The sequence below is a fragment of the Mesoplodon mirus genome, assembly GCF_964341445.2.
Source record: "Mesoplodon mirus genome assembly, chromosome: 6".
In the NCBI taxonomy this organism is placed as follows: Eukaryota; Metazoa; Chordata; class Mammalia; order Artiodactyla; family Ziphiidae; genus Mesoplodon; species Mesoplodon mirus.
The window spans coordinates 145,650,890-145,667,700 of NC_138982.1; the positions used below are offsets into that span (position 1 = coordinate 145,650,890).

General features: G+C 56.1%; 1 protein-coding gene across 1 annotated transcript in view; it reads right to left on the reverse strand.

The window, feature by feature from the left end:
• Nucleotides 1-10,447: 10,447 nt before the first annotated feature.
• The window catches only part of TSPEAR (thrombospondin type laminin G domain and EAR repeats), a gene marked incomplete at both ends in the record, with an annotated part of 61,422 nt that continues 55,058 nt past the window's right edge, over nucleotides 10,448-16,811 (reverse strand). The window contains 3 exons of the mRNA XM_082625930.1: nucleotides 10,448-10,601; nucleotides 13,412-13,513; nucleotides 15,943-16,130. Of these exons, the coding sequence (XP_082482056.1) occupies nucleotides 10,448-10,601; nucleotides 13,412-13,513; nucleotides 15,943-16,130 (444 nt within the window). The remainder of the gene's footprint in view (nucleotides 10,602-13,411; nucleotides 13,514-15,942; nucleotides 16,131-16,811) is intronic.

Here is a 16,811-nt window from a genome sequence, read left to right on the forward strand (position 1 = left end):
TTTTTGTATGAGTGTTTATATTTTAAACTACTTCAAATATTTTGGGGGGAAGCCAGTTAGGGGTACATTGCTCGTGGATCTAAGGTGTAAAGGACAGATGCTTAGAAAGGGTAAAGGTCGGGGGAGGTTTGTACTCGGAAAGTGTCGTGTGACTGGCAGTGGGAGACACATTTACGTGTGGATGCAGTGCGTCATGAGTTTTCAGTTGTGGTGCGTTAAAAAACAACCAACAGATGCCACTACCCTCCCACACCCCAGCACCCCCCCTGCGGTCACGGGGGGCACAGCACGCACAGTGTGACCCGGGGGCTCTGTGCTCTGAGTGTGGGGTGGGCCCTTCTCTGCCCACCGCCCAGACCAGGGTGCAGGAGTGGGGGGCAGGGCTCAGATGATGCTGCGAATGATGCCGGTCCTCAGGACACCAACAGCCCACCCACCCTGCCAGTGAGAACTAAAAAAGCCAAGCAGCCAGCCTGGGTGCTGGTCCGCTTGTGGGACAAACGCCATGGGAGCAGGTACGTGTGGCCGCCGGCTGACCAGCGGGACACGGGCTCTGTGGGTGAATTGGGTCTCCCTTCCCCATGCATCCCGGGGTGAAGGGTCCCGCCACACAAGGAGCCGTCACCTGGCAGGTTTGCCCGATGGACGTGACCCTGAGTCCCAGACTGAGGCCTGGATGGAGGTGGGGGCGGATGTGAGCGTCTTGCCGTTGTGGCTCGGGTCCCACAGGTGCCAGCCGGCCTGGGCACCTCGGGGGGCCCTTTCCGCTGCCAGGGAACTCTTCATTTGCTCTTACATAGAGCCAGCCCGGAGCCTGACACCAGCCAGATGCTCTTCTGGGGGCGCACGGGGAGTGAGTGGGGCTTCTTTCCCCCCAGCCTTTGCTGGTACCCAGCGCCCAGCCAGCCTTCCCCCTGGTGTGGGCCTGCCAGGCTCCTGTTCCTCCCTGCTGGGAAGAGGAAGTGGGCCCAGGAGCCCAGAGCACACCCGAGGGCCCACTCCCTCTCATCCCGAGTCCAGAGTCAGGGCGCTGCCGGCCCCTCCTGGCCTTTCTGGCCTCCTCGCCCCTTGTGGGGTCTCCCCGGAGAGCATACCTCCCTCCCAAGACCAGCAGGACCCCAATTCCAGGACCCGGAAGCTCCTTCCTGCTCATGGAAGCTCCCAGCCCTGGTGTCTGGGAGCCCAGCCCTCCCCTTGCCCTTTTTCCCCTTCCTCCTTTTCTCTGTCTTCCTCTCCCCTCCCATAAGGGACTGCTGAAGGCAATGCCCTGCCTGGGCCCACCCGGTTCCTTGCTGCCCTGTGTGAGTACAGACGCCCATCCCCAGCCCCGTGGGTCCTCAGGCTGACCCTCCACCTGCAGCCCAGCACCGATGGGCCGGCATGAGCCGGCATTTGCTGTCTTCTAGTTCTGTGGAGGCCGGGGTCAAGCTGGCCCCATAGAGGGGACCCGTGTTGACAGTGGTGGGGACACAGCAAAGGGGGTGCCTCAGTCGGGGGGTCAGTGGGCGGCGCCTTTTTGGGACATGGGTGGCCCCTGGCTGTCATCGCAGTCCAGGTGAGAGGCGTCAAAGAGCTTCGTGCGCACAGCCCCGCTTCTGCAAAGCCCCTCCTGCCTGCGGAGGTAGCACTTCACAGGGTCTGGGGGTCAGGGTGGGATGACTTTGGGGCTCCTTATGGGGCAGAGGCGTGGTGTGAGTGCACTGTCCTGACAGCCACCCAGCTGGGCCTCTCATCCTTCCCATGGGGGCCAGAGGGGAGGGGAGGGGCAGTGAGGGGCTCATGGGCCGCTCGGGAGCCCGGTCCCCCTGCCCAGCCACTCCGGGCCGGGGTGAGACTGCTTGCTCTCTTCGTCCCTGGCCTCACCATGGGCGGTGCCCTTGGAAACCAGAGCCCCACCCCTGATCCTGACCCTAGGAGGGGACACCCCACACTCAGAGCCTCCTGACACCCCACCTCCCTTCCTCTTTGGACTTTGGGGCCCCCAGACACCCACAGTTGCTCCCTTGGGTGGTCCAGCACTGGGGGATGAGCAGGCATACCGCTGAGCCCCCAGGAGAGCCATCCTGATACACAGAGGCTCTCCCTGGTGGGTTGGGCTCCCAGTTCTGCTCCAGAAACACCCCAGGCCCCTCCTCAAGGCTGGCTGCAAGGCTGTAGGAGGGCCTCGAGGCTGGGGCTGGGAGGATGCCTGAAATGGTTCCTCTCTGGGAAGGGCCCCGGTGCTGGAACCAGGGATTGCCCCCCACCTTGGGGACCCAGTCCCTCAGTCCCCCTGCAGGGAGGGTGGATGACAGTTTTAAATTGGATGTGGGACTGGGGTTAAACCTGGTTGTGTTTTTCTTAAAGGAAAGTTGCTCCAGGGAGGAGGTGGGGCGGAGGGGAGGGGATAAAGGCGGGGGGCTGGACAGCCCTGTGCCCGGTGCTCCCCAGCCTCCCTTGCAGCCTGTTGTCCAAGATGCGTTTGCATGAGACTTGGGTCCTGGACTAAGTTCCCTGGGGAGGAGGCGCTGAAGACTGTGGAGCAGATGGAATGTTCTGGACTTGTGGCAGCTCCCCCGCCTCCGCCATGGCAGGAGCCTGGGGCGGTTTCTGGAGTCGTCTTTCCTGGAGGCTTGGCCCCAAACCCCATTCTACTGTCCTCCCCACCTACCGTCTGCGAATCCTCAATAAACCTTTGTGCTTCAGTCCACTGCGGAGGGGCTCTGTTATCTGTGGCTCTGCGACCCCACCCGGGCCGGACCTGCCCACGTTGCCTTCCCTGCTGTGTTGTGGAGCCGCCAGCGCTGCGAGCCCACGGCTAGAAGAGCCGGGCCAGGGATGGGGTGCAGGGGGCGCTGGGCCCGCCTGGAGTGGCTCGAACAGGCTCGTGACGGCCGACTGTCAGGTTTTGAGGAATTTTGTGAGTCAGTCGACACCGTGATGTCAGCTTGAGGTTGTCCACGGGAGAGTCTTTACTTCAGGGCCATTGACAGCAGCTACAGTCGAGTCGCCCTCTCCTGCCCCGAGAAGGCTGTTGGCCGTTTGGAGGTTGTTAGCACTGCTGCTGGGGTCCCTCAGGGACACCGCCTGGCCCCCAGTGAGCCAGTTCTGCTTTCACATCACCTCCCACCTCAGGTCAGTTCTGGGGGCAGAGCAGTGGCCCCCCAAGGATGTCCAGGTCCTAATCCCGGGAGCCTGTGAAGATCGGGAATGGACCACCAGCCAAGGAATGCAGGGAGGAACGCAGGAAGCCCCTAGAAGCTGGAAGAGGCAGGGAATGGATTCTCTTTTGGAGCCTCTGGAAGGAAACAGCCCTGCACACTTTGGTTTTAGCCCAGTGAGACCCGTTTTGGACTTCTGACCTCTAGCATTTTAAGAAAATAAATTGGTATTGTTTAGGCCACTAAGTGTGTGGTCCTTTGTTACAGCAGCTTCAGGGAACTAACAGTCTCCCCACTTTGAGAGCGGCTTCTGTGCCCAGAGCAAATGGCCATCTGAGCTCCGTGGCCGCCCTGCTCGTCTGCACTGAGTCCCAGTTCTTGGGGTCAGTACGTGTTTAATGCCTTGGCCGAGTGACCAAGAGTGGCCTCAGGAGCTCACTTCACCTCTTGGCCTTACTCCCTTCCCTGCAAGATGGGAGCTACCCTCCCAGACGAAGGGCCATAGTGCGGGGGCCACAGCAGGGCTGGAACTCCGAGCCCGCCGGCTTCCACGGTCCCCACACACACGCACGCTACACACCTACAGTGTGCACACACGTGCACGCACACACTCATGCACGTGTATGCATGTGCTCACCCAGACACACACACCCACACTCACCACACATGCACACACACCCACCAGGCAAGCCCACAGGTGCACGCATTCACACTCACACAGGGCCATACATTGGACACTTGCCCCCGCCAGCAGACGTGCCCACAAAGTGTGTACGCACACACACGCACACACGCGCGCACGCGCACTCATTTCTCCTTTGCCCAGGAGACGTCTGGGGGCCCCGCTCAGCCTCGCCCCCCACAGGCTAGGGAGAGAGGCGAGGCCTTGCCGACCCCTAACCGGGGGCCCTGAGGTCAGATGTAGGGGGACCCCCCGAGTGCCAGGCTGGGTGCAGGATCTTGAGGAGGCTGCGTGTCAGGAGGGACAGCTCTTCAGGGGCAGCAGCTTGGACCCGGCCTGGAGGAAGGGCCTCTGGGTGGGTGCCCCAGGCCCGGAGCTGGTGAGGGTGGGCCGGGGGGCGGGCTGCACACGGGGGGCCCCACGGAGGACGTGCTGACTGACGGGGATGAGATCGGGCTCAGCGGCTGCCAAGCTGCACGGCCTTGCAGGAACCCGGCATGGAAATCAGCGCTCAGGCCCGCAGCTGGGCCCAGGGCAGGCTGCCCACTGGCAAAGAGCAGCGGCCATGAAGGCACGTGGACAGCGTGTACCGCCAGGCAGGGCACCTCAGCGGATTCTCATGGGGCCCTGGCTCGGTCGGGAATATTTTTATTTTCAGACACGAAACCCAAGATTCCAAGGTCTAGGGGGAGAAATGGCAGATGCAGGAGTTGGCTTTTTGAGGGCAGAGTGGGGCTGGAATCTGGGCCTTCTGACACCCAGGCCTGGAAGTCCTCATCTGGGCCCTGGAGTGTTGTCAAAACGAAGAGGCAAGTCCCGGGCTTAGCCCCAGATTGAAGAATGGCCAGAGTTAGAGGCAGAGTGGAGCCCGGCCTCACGGGTCCCGCCCCGCATGCAGCCGCACCGGCCAGGAGCGGAGATGCCCTCACTGGGACCCAGGTGTGCCCGGGTCTGCATCTGTAACCACGGCAACAACACTGGCCAGAAAGAGGGCAGGCGCGTGGTTGACTCAGCTGTCAGAAGCAGCCACACACCTGCCTGGAGTTCTGTGCAAAGCGAGATGGAGAGACAAGCCCACCGGCCGACCTTCCCTCTGTGCCCAGCTGCTCTTGGAGAGGAGGGGGCCTTTGAAGGAAGGCTGCAGAAGCAGCAGAGACAGAAGCAGCCTGGGAGTAGAGGGAGAGCGGCCACCAGGCTAGGACGCTGACACCAGAGCCCGTGTTGACAGCTGACTCTTACTTCTGAACGGGGAAACTGAGGCACCAAGTGCTGAGAGCACTTGCCCAAGGTCATGAGAGATGCCGTGCTCCCAGCTAGGGCGTGACCAGGCTGCTGGGCAGCAGTGGATGGCAGAGAGACGTCCGGCGGTGGCCCATCAAGCCTCCGCAGCCGGGCAGTGACATCAGAGAAGTTAAGATACGGAGAAAATCCCAAAAGAACACATTTATGTAAACATATGAGGACCACAGTCACTGGATTTGTAGTTGTGGGCAGGTGTAGCTCTCAGAACAGTCGGGACACTGAGCTGTCACCTGTTCAAAGTCCCTTATCTCATCAAGTCACACCCGACTCCCAGCGCCCAGCCAGCCCGGGGCAGGGACCCCACAGGACCGTCCACCGCGGCTCCACACTCTCCTCCCGCTTCCGCCTGCCCTGCCCCCACACGCACACTCAGACCTTCGGAAGGTCAGCGATGAGGGCCTGGAGGCCTCTCTGGGCGGGGTCACCTCTACGCTGGAATTCTCTGAGGGGCCTGTTGTCTGCGGCAGTGGGCAGAGTGGGCACCCGGGCCCTGACCCAGGCGCCCCGGCACAGCTCTGAGCGGCTGCCCCTGCCAGGCCCCACCAGGGCGGCCCCTCCGCCCGCACAGCTGAGCTGGCAGCGGCCCCCTTGGGCCGTCCTGCTCCCCAGAGCCCTCGGCACCCCACTGTCTTGGCTCAGCTGGCATTTCCCCTGTGCCCACCGCAGGGCACCAGCCAGGGTGGGCCTTGCTTGGCCGGAAGGACCGGGTCCTGCAGTCTCTCTGGGGGCTGGTTATCACCCGGGGTTAGTGGTGTTGCCAGAAGATGGCCCAGCTGACGGTCAGCAGGACCCAGGTCCCCTCCAGGCTCCCCTGGGCTTAGCGGTCTTGCAGGGGTCACTGGATCAAGGGCGCGGAGTGGATGCCAACCCTCCCGTCCTTGCCCCGGGCTGAGAAGTCGCCTTGGAGTCAGAGCCTGTCAGTCTGGACGTCACAGTAATGAGGACACCAAGGCTGAGGTTTTCCAAGCCAGTAACCTGCAAACAGAAGAAGTGCTTTGCTCAGTTTTCAACTGTTTAGCAGCCCCAAGAGAAGGACCCTGGCAGGTCCTGGTCACCACGCCAGCCCCGGAGCACCTGGGGTTGTGACATTCGCTCGATGACCTGTGGACGTAACTCACCAATTTAGTCTGTTTTGCACCGTTTGGATTTCTCCTGCTGGGAATGTTTGCTCTTGTCCGTGCGGGGCGTCGTGTTTGTACTGGTTTGTAAAGCCTCCTCACACATTCAAAGTACTGACTGTCTGAGTGACTCCAGTCCTGATGGTTCCTCAGTTTGTGCTGGCATTTCTACTTATTTATATTTTTAAACGACACAACGTTATGTGTTTGACAAATATATAAACTGTATCTCTTTACCTCTATCTTCCCTTTTCATTGACTTCATTTACATCCATTGTTTTTACCTTTAGAAAATTTCCCTCCAAAGAGCAAAAGAAATTCTATTCCAGACTCTTTTTATTTCCAACATCTATAACTTTAACTTTTCCGTATTATGCTAAGACCAGGTTGAATTGTTTAATTTTAGTGTAGTTCATACTGGACTCCAAGCTTTCCCTCACTTTTTCAAAATATTTTTGCCTATTGATTCTTTGAGACGTTCGGTGGAGCTTCATTAGTTAAAAAGGGCAGCTTTGGGATTTTGATTGGCATCGCATAAAAACTGCATTGGAACTCAGGAAATTTTGACAATGTTAGCATAGCAATCTGAAGATTTGTCCAAATCTTCATCTATCTCCCGCAGTCTGATTTTTTTTTGGCGGGGGAGGGCCACGCCATGAGGCTTGCAGGATCTTAGTTCCCTTACCAGGGATTGAACCGGTGCCCCCTGCAGTGGAAGCGCAGAGTCCTAACCACTGGACCGCCAGTGAATTCTGTCCTGTGGTCTGATTTTTATGGTTTCCTTAGAGTTCGTTTCTTTTTATAAACGAGATAATTTTGCCAGCAACATGGCACTGACACACCTGGCAGATGGGGACGTAGGTAAAGTCTGGTCTGGGGGCGGTAACTGGTGGAAGAGGTGCGATTCGCACATCTGGTCATCCTTCCCCTGGATCCGGCTTCAGGGAGGGGAGCCCCGGAGGTAAGGAAATGCAAAAACTGCCACAGACGCTATTTCTCCAGGAAATCATAACCCTGAAGAAGAAACTGCAAAGAAATGCAGTTTGTGCAAAGATGTTCTTGAAGTGTTGTTTATCACAGTAAAGGCCGTTGCATCTCTGTGGATTAACAAAGGATGACCAGCCCAGCAAACCCCAGGATGTGGCCGTGAAGAAATATGACATGGTGTCAAAGGGACAAGAATGTGGTCACGTCACACTGCGTGCAAACTTCCGGGAGCCGCACGTGCCTTGGGAATGTTTATCAACAGGATAGAAGCCCGAAAGCTGACTTGGAAAGATGTAAATAGTGTCATGCTTTCTGCGTTGTTCCCCCTCTGATTTGCATTCATAACTTACACAGATCTTGATTTATGTTTTTTTGTTTCCGCCCAGTGGAGCAGAGATCACACATTGTCCAGGGATGCGGTGGCACCACTTGGTCAGGATGAAGCCCCGGGCAGGGACAGGAGGCGGTCGCTCCCTCTGTCGCTGCTGCGCTGGCGGCATTGGTGTCCGTCGTCTGCCTTCTTCCTCCCTGGGCGCCAGCTGGACAACCGGGTCACTCAAGGGAGAGAGAAGCCGCATAGGATGGCTGCTTGGGGAAAACGAACAGCGCCCAGTTGACCCCTCCCTCATGGGTACGTCGGGACACTGAGGCTCGGCCACGGGACTAGACACAGCCGTCCTGACTCCCGGGAGCCTTTGCCCGTTTGAGCACTGTGTCCTCGGGGGCTGGGGGTGGAGGACTCTCCAGGAAAACAGTGTGTAGAAAGGAAACATTATCAGAATTGGCTTGGGGGATTGTGGAGGCTGCGAACCCCAAACCTGCAGGGAGGTGGGTCTGGGGGAGAGCCGGGAGAGCCGACGCGCAGTGCCGGGCCCAGGGCGGTCTGCTGGGGAACCCCTCCCACTGACTGCGTGAGGTCCCACACATCACAGAGGGCGATCTCTCTACCCAGAGTCCACTGATGTAAGTGTTCATCTCGTCCAGACACACAAAAGGCAACCATCCCAGGCCTGGAGACAGGGGTCTCGGAGGCCTTGCTGTGTTCCTGGCCTGGAAGGCTGCCCCTCTCCTGTGTGGGTGCCCTGCCTCTGGGGGCCCTTCCGGGGGCTCACCCGTGCAAGGAGCCCCGAGGTGACGTGGCACCCCAGCCCCCAGCCAACCCTGACTGAGGCTGCCTCCCTGCAGGCCCCCTGGCCCGTGACCTTCCTCTGTCCATCTCACGGGCTGCTCAAGCCGTGCCTCAAATCCCAGTTAAAATCAGAGCCCCCAGCCGACCAAACATCCTTCTCAGGGAGGGGGGGCAGTTGAGCAAATCAAAATCGAAACGGGAATCCTGCTTGAATCTGAACCTCAGATAAACACCAAGAACTCCTTTAGTATATATTCTATGCAACACTGGGGCTATGTATTTTTTTTAAAAAGCATCCATTGTTTATCTGTAACTCAAGTTTAACTAGGGACCCTGCATTTTACTCTGGCACCCTCGGCCCACCCTCCCTGCACCAGCAGATCCATAACCCTCCGGCCAGGCCCACTGGGGCCCTCGGCTGCCCAGGGCAGGGACTCAGCCAGGCCTAGGGACAATGACAGCAAGGACATGTGGGTCCAGAAGGGATGCGGGACCGCAGCAGCAGAACCTGACTTGGAGGCGGGGGGCACATCCTCTTTCTCCAAAGTACGCAGCGTATACAAGGGCAGGGAATTGCCCCGGGGGCGTCCTAGACCCGGGCCGTCTCTCTCACACAGGTGTCCTGGCCTGGCCCCAAAGCCCCCCTCCCCACCCCCTGTTCTTTGCCATTCTCCTGCCCGAGGCACATGGCTCAGCTACTGGCCTGAAGGAGGCTCTAGAAAAATCTCTACTTTGGGAATTCAAGAGGGCCCTGGTCACAGTTCTTGAGATCCCAAATCTGGTCAGGATGGCCAGGGAGCAGGCTCACATAGCTTTCCTTCCTGGGCAGTTGGGCCTCCCCAGTTCTCACGTGGAACCAACCACGGAGAGCCAGGACTCTGGCTGCAGCCGCCGCTGCCGCGCCCCTGGCTGTGTGATCCTGGGCGAAATCAGCCAGAATTTCGAGACAGAAAGAGCAGAACGTTAGACCAAGCACGAGGCCTTCCTGCCGCTGAGGTCCCGGCTCCTATACCCCGTCCTAGTGGACTAGGCCTGGCTTGGCTACTGCCCCGTGGCCTCCTGGCTGGATGTGGGCCCCACAGGGTCTTCCCAGCAAAGCTCCTGGCATGGAGAATTCCCCTTCCACCGAGGAGGCTTCCCGGTGGTGATGGCACCTCCCCTAGGCTCCTGGGGTGGTGTCATGTCACACCGAGCAGCCATCCCAGGGAGGCAGGAGGCCACGCCCGGCGTAGGTTCAGGGCATTGGACGTGGGAGGAGCTGGGCGAGCGCTGGCGCTGCAAGTCCATCTGGGACACCTACAAGGCCGGCCACGATGACCGGGGATACCAGCCTGGGTGCAGAGGCAAGAGGGTCCCATCGACCCGGGGTCTCCCATGGGTGTGGCTCAGGGAAGAGACAAGACCTGTGCCACGCATGCTTGGGATTCCTGACCTGACCTACCCCAGTGCATTCATGGGTAAACTGAGGCTGGAGGAAAAAGCTCCTGCAGAGGAGAGGCGTGTTAGTGACCAGGGACCCAAGGGCACATCGGGCTGTGGTGGCAGAGTGCGTGCTACGGCCCGGTGATGGCTCTGGATGAGGGTCGAGTCCCCACCAGAAGCACACAGACGCAGCAATGCTTTCTGTAGAGAGCATCATAAGCGTATTTCAGCACAGATAGAAAACAGTAAATAGCTGGTACAAATATGTCAGACAGCATCGAGCTGCTTCCCACGTCTGGGCTCCCCAAGCAGAGCCAAGCAGCTGGCCACGTGGTGGGCACTGCGGGAAGGTGACCGGGCCCCGCTGTTCTTGAGGTAAAACTTTGCATGAACTTTTCCTTTAAAGCGAAATCCCTGCAGGACACCAGACTTGCAGGGGCAGCTCTGGCCTTCCACCTGGACACCCACAGAGCCACATGAGTCCGGCCACCGTGCTTACTGGGGTGGAAGTGAAAACATCCCCGGCTAGACAAGAGCCAGGGGTGGCGAGGTGGTGGCTCTGGAAGCCACAGCTTCTCCCCGGCTCGTCCCCGTCCCTGGAGGTTCCTTCTCAGGTGAGGTTCTGGGGTGCGGCCAGGTGGGTCCCATTCCTGGATCCCTGGGCCCATCACCCTGTCCTCAGCTTCAGCACCCGGGACAGCGGCTCCTTGGCGCTGGAGTAGACCAGGTAGGAGCCGGCAGCCGTGCGGAAGGTCTCCCAGTCCCTGCAGCCGAAGGTCGGGAGGCTGTGCACGGCCACGAAGCCTTCGTACCCCTGCCACCTGTGGGGAGAGACTGTCAGCCTCGGGACAGGGGCGCTGGCGCCAGGCTGCTCTCAGGGAGAGGAGAAGGTGCCTGGGCGTCGGGCTCCCACTGTACCCCCCCTGCCGTGATCCTCGCCAGGCCTTCTTCACCTGCTTCTCCCACCGGGCACAGCACCGAGGGGCCAAGCATCCCAGCCTCACAATCCCCCCAGGTTACCATCACGGGGAGCTGGGCCAGGAGGGGCCTTCTCAGCCTGCAAAGAAGAAACTGAGGCCCGGAAGGGGGAACCTGCCCTGTCCAAGACCCCGCAGCTGCTCTGATCCACCCAGGGTCCTGCTCCCAGCCGAGATTGCCTTCGGATGCCTCCGTCGGGCGGGGGATGGGGAGGGGCTCCTGGTGGGTTAATAGCGGGGTCTGAGCTGAAGCACCCTCCTCACTTCTGGGGTTGGCAGTGAGGCACGGCCCTCAGACACACACCTGGCACCGCTCGGGTATGGCACCCATCTTTGGACGCAGGAACCCCACTGCCGGCACACGGCTCTGTGACCCCCGCTCCCACATGAGGACGCTGCACCCAGCTCTTCGTCCTGCCCCGGCACAGTCAGCGGTTTCTAGGTTTTGCCCTTCAAAAGGGATTTATCGACAGGTAGCTCTGTTTCCATTGGGTGGAGGCCCCAGAGTGGGCCGCCTGGATCAAAAGCAGTCGTAGTTTTAATTTAAATGTTTTTCCAGATGACTTTCTGGAAAGGTTGGGGTGATTCCTGTCCTAGTGGGGAAGGGCCAGCCCCCCCCCTCCACCGAACACACACACACACACTCAGCACTGTGGGTCTTTAAACAGCATCCAAACAGATGGGGGAAATGTGTCATCCTCGCGCTCTGAAACAATTTCTAACATGTTTATTCACATTGTCCATTTTTAGTTCTGAAGACCCCTATTCATATCTTTTGCCCATTTTTCCAAATTCAAAAAAAATCTTTTATTAATTTGTGGGGTTCCTGTTCTGCCTTATGTATTGTGGACAGTTTGTCCTTTGATTTTAAATGGGATGCCCCTTCCATAGAAAACCTTTAAATGTAGGTGGTCGGCCTGGTGGCCTCTTTCCAGCCTATGGAAGGTCTCACATCTTCTCTGCAGAACTTTGAGGTTTTACAAAGTCATCTTAGCTTTTCTTCTAATATTTCTGTTGTTGAATTTTTGACATTTAGGTGTTTGCTCCTTATAAAATTTACTTTGTGTATAATATGACGCAGAGGTATAGGTGTGTTTTCTTCCAGATGGACAGAAAATTACAGGAAATTATTTTATTAATTCGTCTTTTTCTCACTGAGCTGAAATATAGCATTATCACACTAGATGATTGTGAAAGATCGGCTCTTTTCTGGACTGTATTCTACTCCTTCTACATATTTGTTTATGTTTAACAAAAATCATACTGCTTTATTTGCATGCTGTCAGGATCTCCTTCACTATTCTCCTTTTCAACATTTTCTTGGCCATCTTTGAAAATTTATTCTTCCACATGAATTTTTAAATTACTTAAATTTTTAAAATTTTAAATTACTTAAAATTTAAAATTACTTAAAATTTTTAAATTACTTTGTCTTGTTGAAAACAGCAATTAATTAGAAAGTCTAAAGAAAATTGATGATTTTTCTAATTAAGTATAAATAAGCAAACTTGTCTCAGGAAGAGACATAGAACCTGATTAAACCAATAGTCACGGGGGAGACTGGACAAGCTGCTCCACAAACACTATTGAAAAGGAACCAGGCCGAGACGGCTTTGTAACTGAATTTAACCACATTGTAAAGAAAACAGATTAGTCCTACTGTTCAAACCATCCCAGCCCACAGGTGTAGGTGGTGTGCCTATTAAGTTAGGTTCCATATCAAGTGTCCAGAAGAAATCACAGAGCAATTTCATTTCCTATTACAGATACAAAAATCTGAAATCAATCATAATGATTGGTAGCCAGTGACATGTTAAATAATTGCACATCCTCGTTAAGGGACGCTCGTGCCAGAGTGCAAGGTCACCTCTCATAAATCATTATGTCAACAGATTGACTGGGAAGATGCCCGCCAGGCACTAAAGAATGCCAGCGGGGTGAGACTGCTCACATCCTGTCAAAGTGTGTAACGCCCAGACCGTTTCCATCATATCAGTCAGACAGAACGGCCGGTCACTTCTCCTACGATTTAAAATCATCCTGGAATTTCTAGCTAATTGAGAAAACTAGATAAGCAGTAAAAGCATTAGAAATACAGAGGCAAAGTTGCTTTTATTTGTAGGTGTACTTATACTTCTAGAGCTCCCACAGACATTTCTTCAGGAAACCATTAGAGCTGAAAGAGATAATGTGGCTGGATGGCCAGACACAACAATTAATTGTCAGATTACGCAGATGGAAATGGACATGTGCTTACAACTCGGAAAACTCCCAGAAGCGAAGGTATTGCAAACACCACAGTGCCTCTATGACGAAGTGTAAAATTTTATTGAAGGACACATGAAAAACAGAGGGATCTACCGTAGGCCTGGATGGAAACATTTAATAGGATAATATACGAATAACTCTCAAATTGGTGTATCCACACACAGCATCTCTGGCCAGAATCCAAAGTCGTGAGCATCAGAGAGACTAGTGGTCACCTGGCTAACCCAGGGGCATCACGCAGACTTAGCCTGCACTCCGGTGCACCGGCTGCCAGGTGACCCACAGGGCCCGATAACCTGTGACTCGCTCTGAGCCTGTGGTCACCAGTGGGGAAGGCAAGCACACCCCAGGTGACCCGAGGTGGTGAGGAGGGGCACGGCCTTTACCTGTAAATAATACTGTTTACCGAGAAGGTATTTCCGTCGAAGGAGTTTGCAACCACCAGGAAAGAATCTTCTCCCACTGAGAAGAACTCCCAGTCCAGAGCACTGCAAAAGCAAGTGAGCAGACATTAGGGCACAGGACTCGGAGATGTTGCCGTGGAACTCGGGGGGCTGGAGTTCAGCCAGTTCTCCCCTAATCTCAGAATTCAGTGGGGTAGGTCCCACTTCCAAAATCCACAGATGGGGGAGCGATTTTCTCAGTCACGCAGCCAGTTGGTCTATTCCCGGGAAATACAAATTAATTGTTCACTTTTTTAAATAAAAAAAATTTAATTGTACTAAAATACACACAACACAAAACTGTCTATTTTACCCATTTTTAAGTGCACAGCTCAGTGGCATTAAGCGCATTCATACTGTTGTGCAACCGTCACCACCGTCCGTCTCCAGAATTTCCATCTTCCCAAGCTGAAACTCCGTCCCCATGAAACACTCCCTCCCATCCCCTCCCCCTGCCCCTGGCCCCCAATGTCCCGCTGTCTGTCCCTATGAATCTGGCTCCTCCAGGGACTGCATATCAGTGGACTGTACAGCATTTGTCCTTTTGTGACTGGCTTATGTCACTGAGCATCATGTCCTCGAGGTTCATCCGTGTTTTCACAGGTGTCAGAATGTCCTTCCTTTTTGAGGCTGAACAATATGCCACTGTGTGGATGGACCACATTCTGTCTATCCAGTCCTCTGTCTATGGACACTTGGGTTACAAGTGTCAACACTGATGCTATGAACATGGGTGCAAAGGTCACTCACTTAGAAGAGGTTGAAATAGAGGAACAGTCCCAAGCTCGTGGTCACTCCATGAAGGCCTGCAGCACCCTCTGGAGGCAGGAACTTGAGGACACTGGCCGTGAGGTCACCCACTCACCAGCTCCTTCCCTGACAGCCGTTCAGGTGCCAGCAGGGTCTGCTGACATAGAGACATTCCCCTACATTTGCAAGCTGTGGTTCTTACTGCAAACAGACCACTGCATCCTGTCTTCAACAAGTGCCTCCTGAACTTGCTAAGGGTGAGTCTGTGCTCAGAGATGGCTCAGTTCCCAGGGGTCTGACAGAGGGCTTCCAGGAAGGACATCCCAGAGCCCTGTCTATCCAAGGAGGCCAACCTGGGCATCAGCCATGGTCCCCAGTCACCACTCTGATTACTGCATTACTGTCCTGTGTCCACTTTACAGATAAGGAAACTGAGGCCACAGCCTTGCAGCAAGTGGGAGTCACTTGGATGCCAAAGGTCAGGCCAGCGCATCTGCATCCAGTGGCCTCAGGGTTATGGCTTATTCAGGCAGTAGAGGGCCATTCTCTCTTGGTCGATACTCACCCCTGAGTTCCTTCTCGGTGGGGTATGAGGGCGCTGGCCTAGAGCTCCTACAGGACCCTGGATGTGAGAGGGCCCGTGGGGGTCCCTGGGGACATGCAGGGGGGCTGAGGCCAGTGGGGGCCGTGGGGCTCCTCACTGCTTCCTTCTTCTATTGTTTGGAATCCTGTCTCAGGCCACTTCCAAGCATGGCCAGTCACGATTCGGTCATTAAAAAAAGTCCTGGCCATGTCCATGCTCATTGAGGGGCATCACCTCATGCTGCGGGCGGCAGGGCAGCCATGTGGTCCCCGTGCGGTATTCTGCCAGTCGCAGCTGGGTTCTAAAACCGAGGCCGTGGAAAAGACGCAAACAGCAAAGTGTTGACTTAAACTGTCTGCCCCACAGCTCACATCAGAAGCTGCTTCTGCTTAATCCAGGAGGAAGTGAGCATCTGGTGTGACTTCCTGTTTTTCCTCCAAAGCAGCATGACAGGAAGCCCACTGACAGTAATGTGAAGCATATTTTTATTCTTCAGAACCACACCATTTGGTCAAAAGGTGGAAACAGACAAATATCCATCAACTGATGAGGGATAAACAAAGTGTGGTAAATAAATACAGTGGAATATCACTCAGTCATTAAAAGGAGTGAAGCACTGAGGTACAACGTATATGAGCCTTGAAAACATGCCGAGTGAAAGAAGCCAGACACAAAAGACCACAACCTATGTATTCCGTTCACAGGCAGTGTCCAGAACGGGGAAACCCAGAGGAACGGAAAGCAGACTGGTAGGTGCCAGAGGCTGGGGAGGTGGGAGGAGAGGCGAAGATAGCTAAAGGGTGGGGTTTCTTTTTGAGGTGATGAAAATATTCTAAAGTCACTGTGGTGATGGTTGCACACACCTGTGAATTTAATTTAAAAACACCGAATTGTAAAAAACACACACACAAGCCACATCGTTTGAAAGCAGAGTCAAGATTACAACAGAAGCCACAATCACTCAGCTGGCCCTGGAGAAAGTAGGTCTACAGGGAGTGGGGAGTGAGACCACGTCACACCTTGAGGAAGCGGGTGGGGCTCCCGTGGCTTCCGGGAGGCACAGGCGCGCTGCCGTCTGGGGGCTGCCAGGCAGGAAGCCGGTCCCCCTGGATCCCTGCCCCCCCACCCCGCGCCCTGGTACCTGCAGGTGCGGATCTCCTGGAACCTGACGAACGTCTGCGTGGTGACGTTCAGCTCGTAGATGACGGAGTCTATGACGTAGGAGTTGTTTTGCACTTGCTTTTCCACGTCGTAGCGGTGACTATTCGCGACGGCAAGAAACACCCTCTCCCCGATGTGGAAAACCTCCCAGTCTGCGGCGCCAAATGTCTGGGATGGTGAGAAGGGGGCCAAGAGCACGTGTGAACGGAGACCCTCAGAATGGCCACCCACGCGGCTTCAGCCCCTGTGCGCTCCAGGCGCCAGGTCGGGGCCCTCCCGCCAGCGCTCCTCTATCCTGGCCTTACTGCACGTGAGTCAGGGGACCATCTGCGTAGAGCGCTTCTTACAACCCGTGTCACCCACCGCCCCACGCCCCAGCATGCCCGTCCGGGAGGTCCAGCTGCTACAACATCTCTTCCAGGGAGCCCTCCCTGCTCCCCTAGTCAGGCTCTGAACTCCAAAGCAAACTCTAGGGATCTCTGGAGTTTCTCACTACACGCTGTCCCTGGCCTGAGACTCTCCTTTGGCTCTAGGGACCACCCCATCTCTGGGTTCCTGTGCTGTTCCTCTGAAATCACTTATCACCCTGGAGGGTGAGGTGTGTGGGGGGCAACAGGGCTGAACCTTTATGTGAATAGCCGGCTGCCAAGCCTTGGCCCCAGACCTCGAGCTGCATGAGCTGATTTGCAGGTGGGACCCAGGAGGAGGAAGTTACAGCCAGCATCTCGGGGGTGCTGGGGTGAGGGTGCATGGGGAAGGGGAGGACCAGAGGAGTCCAGATCCAGGCCATGGTCTGAGCCCTGAAGAGAGAGGGTGGGGCAGAAACAAAAGGAGTGACCACCCCTGAAG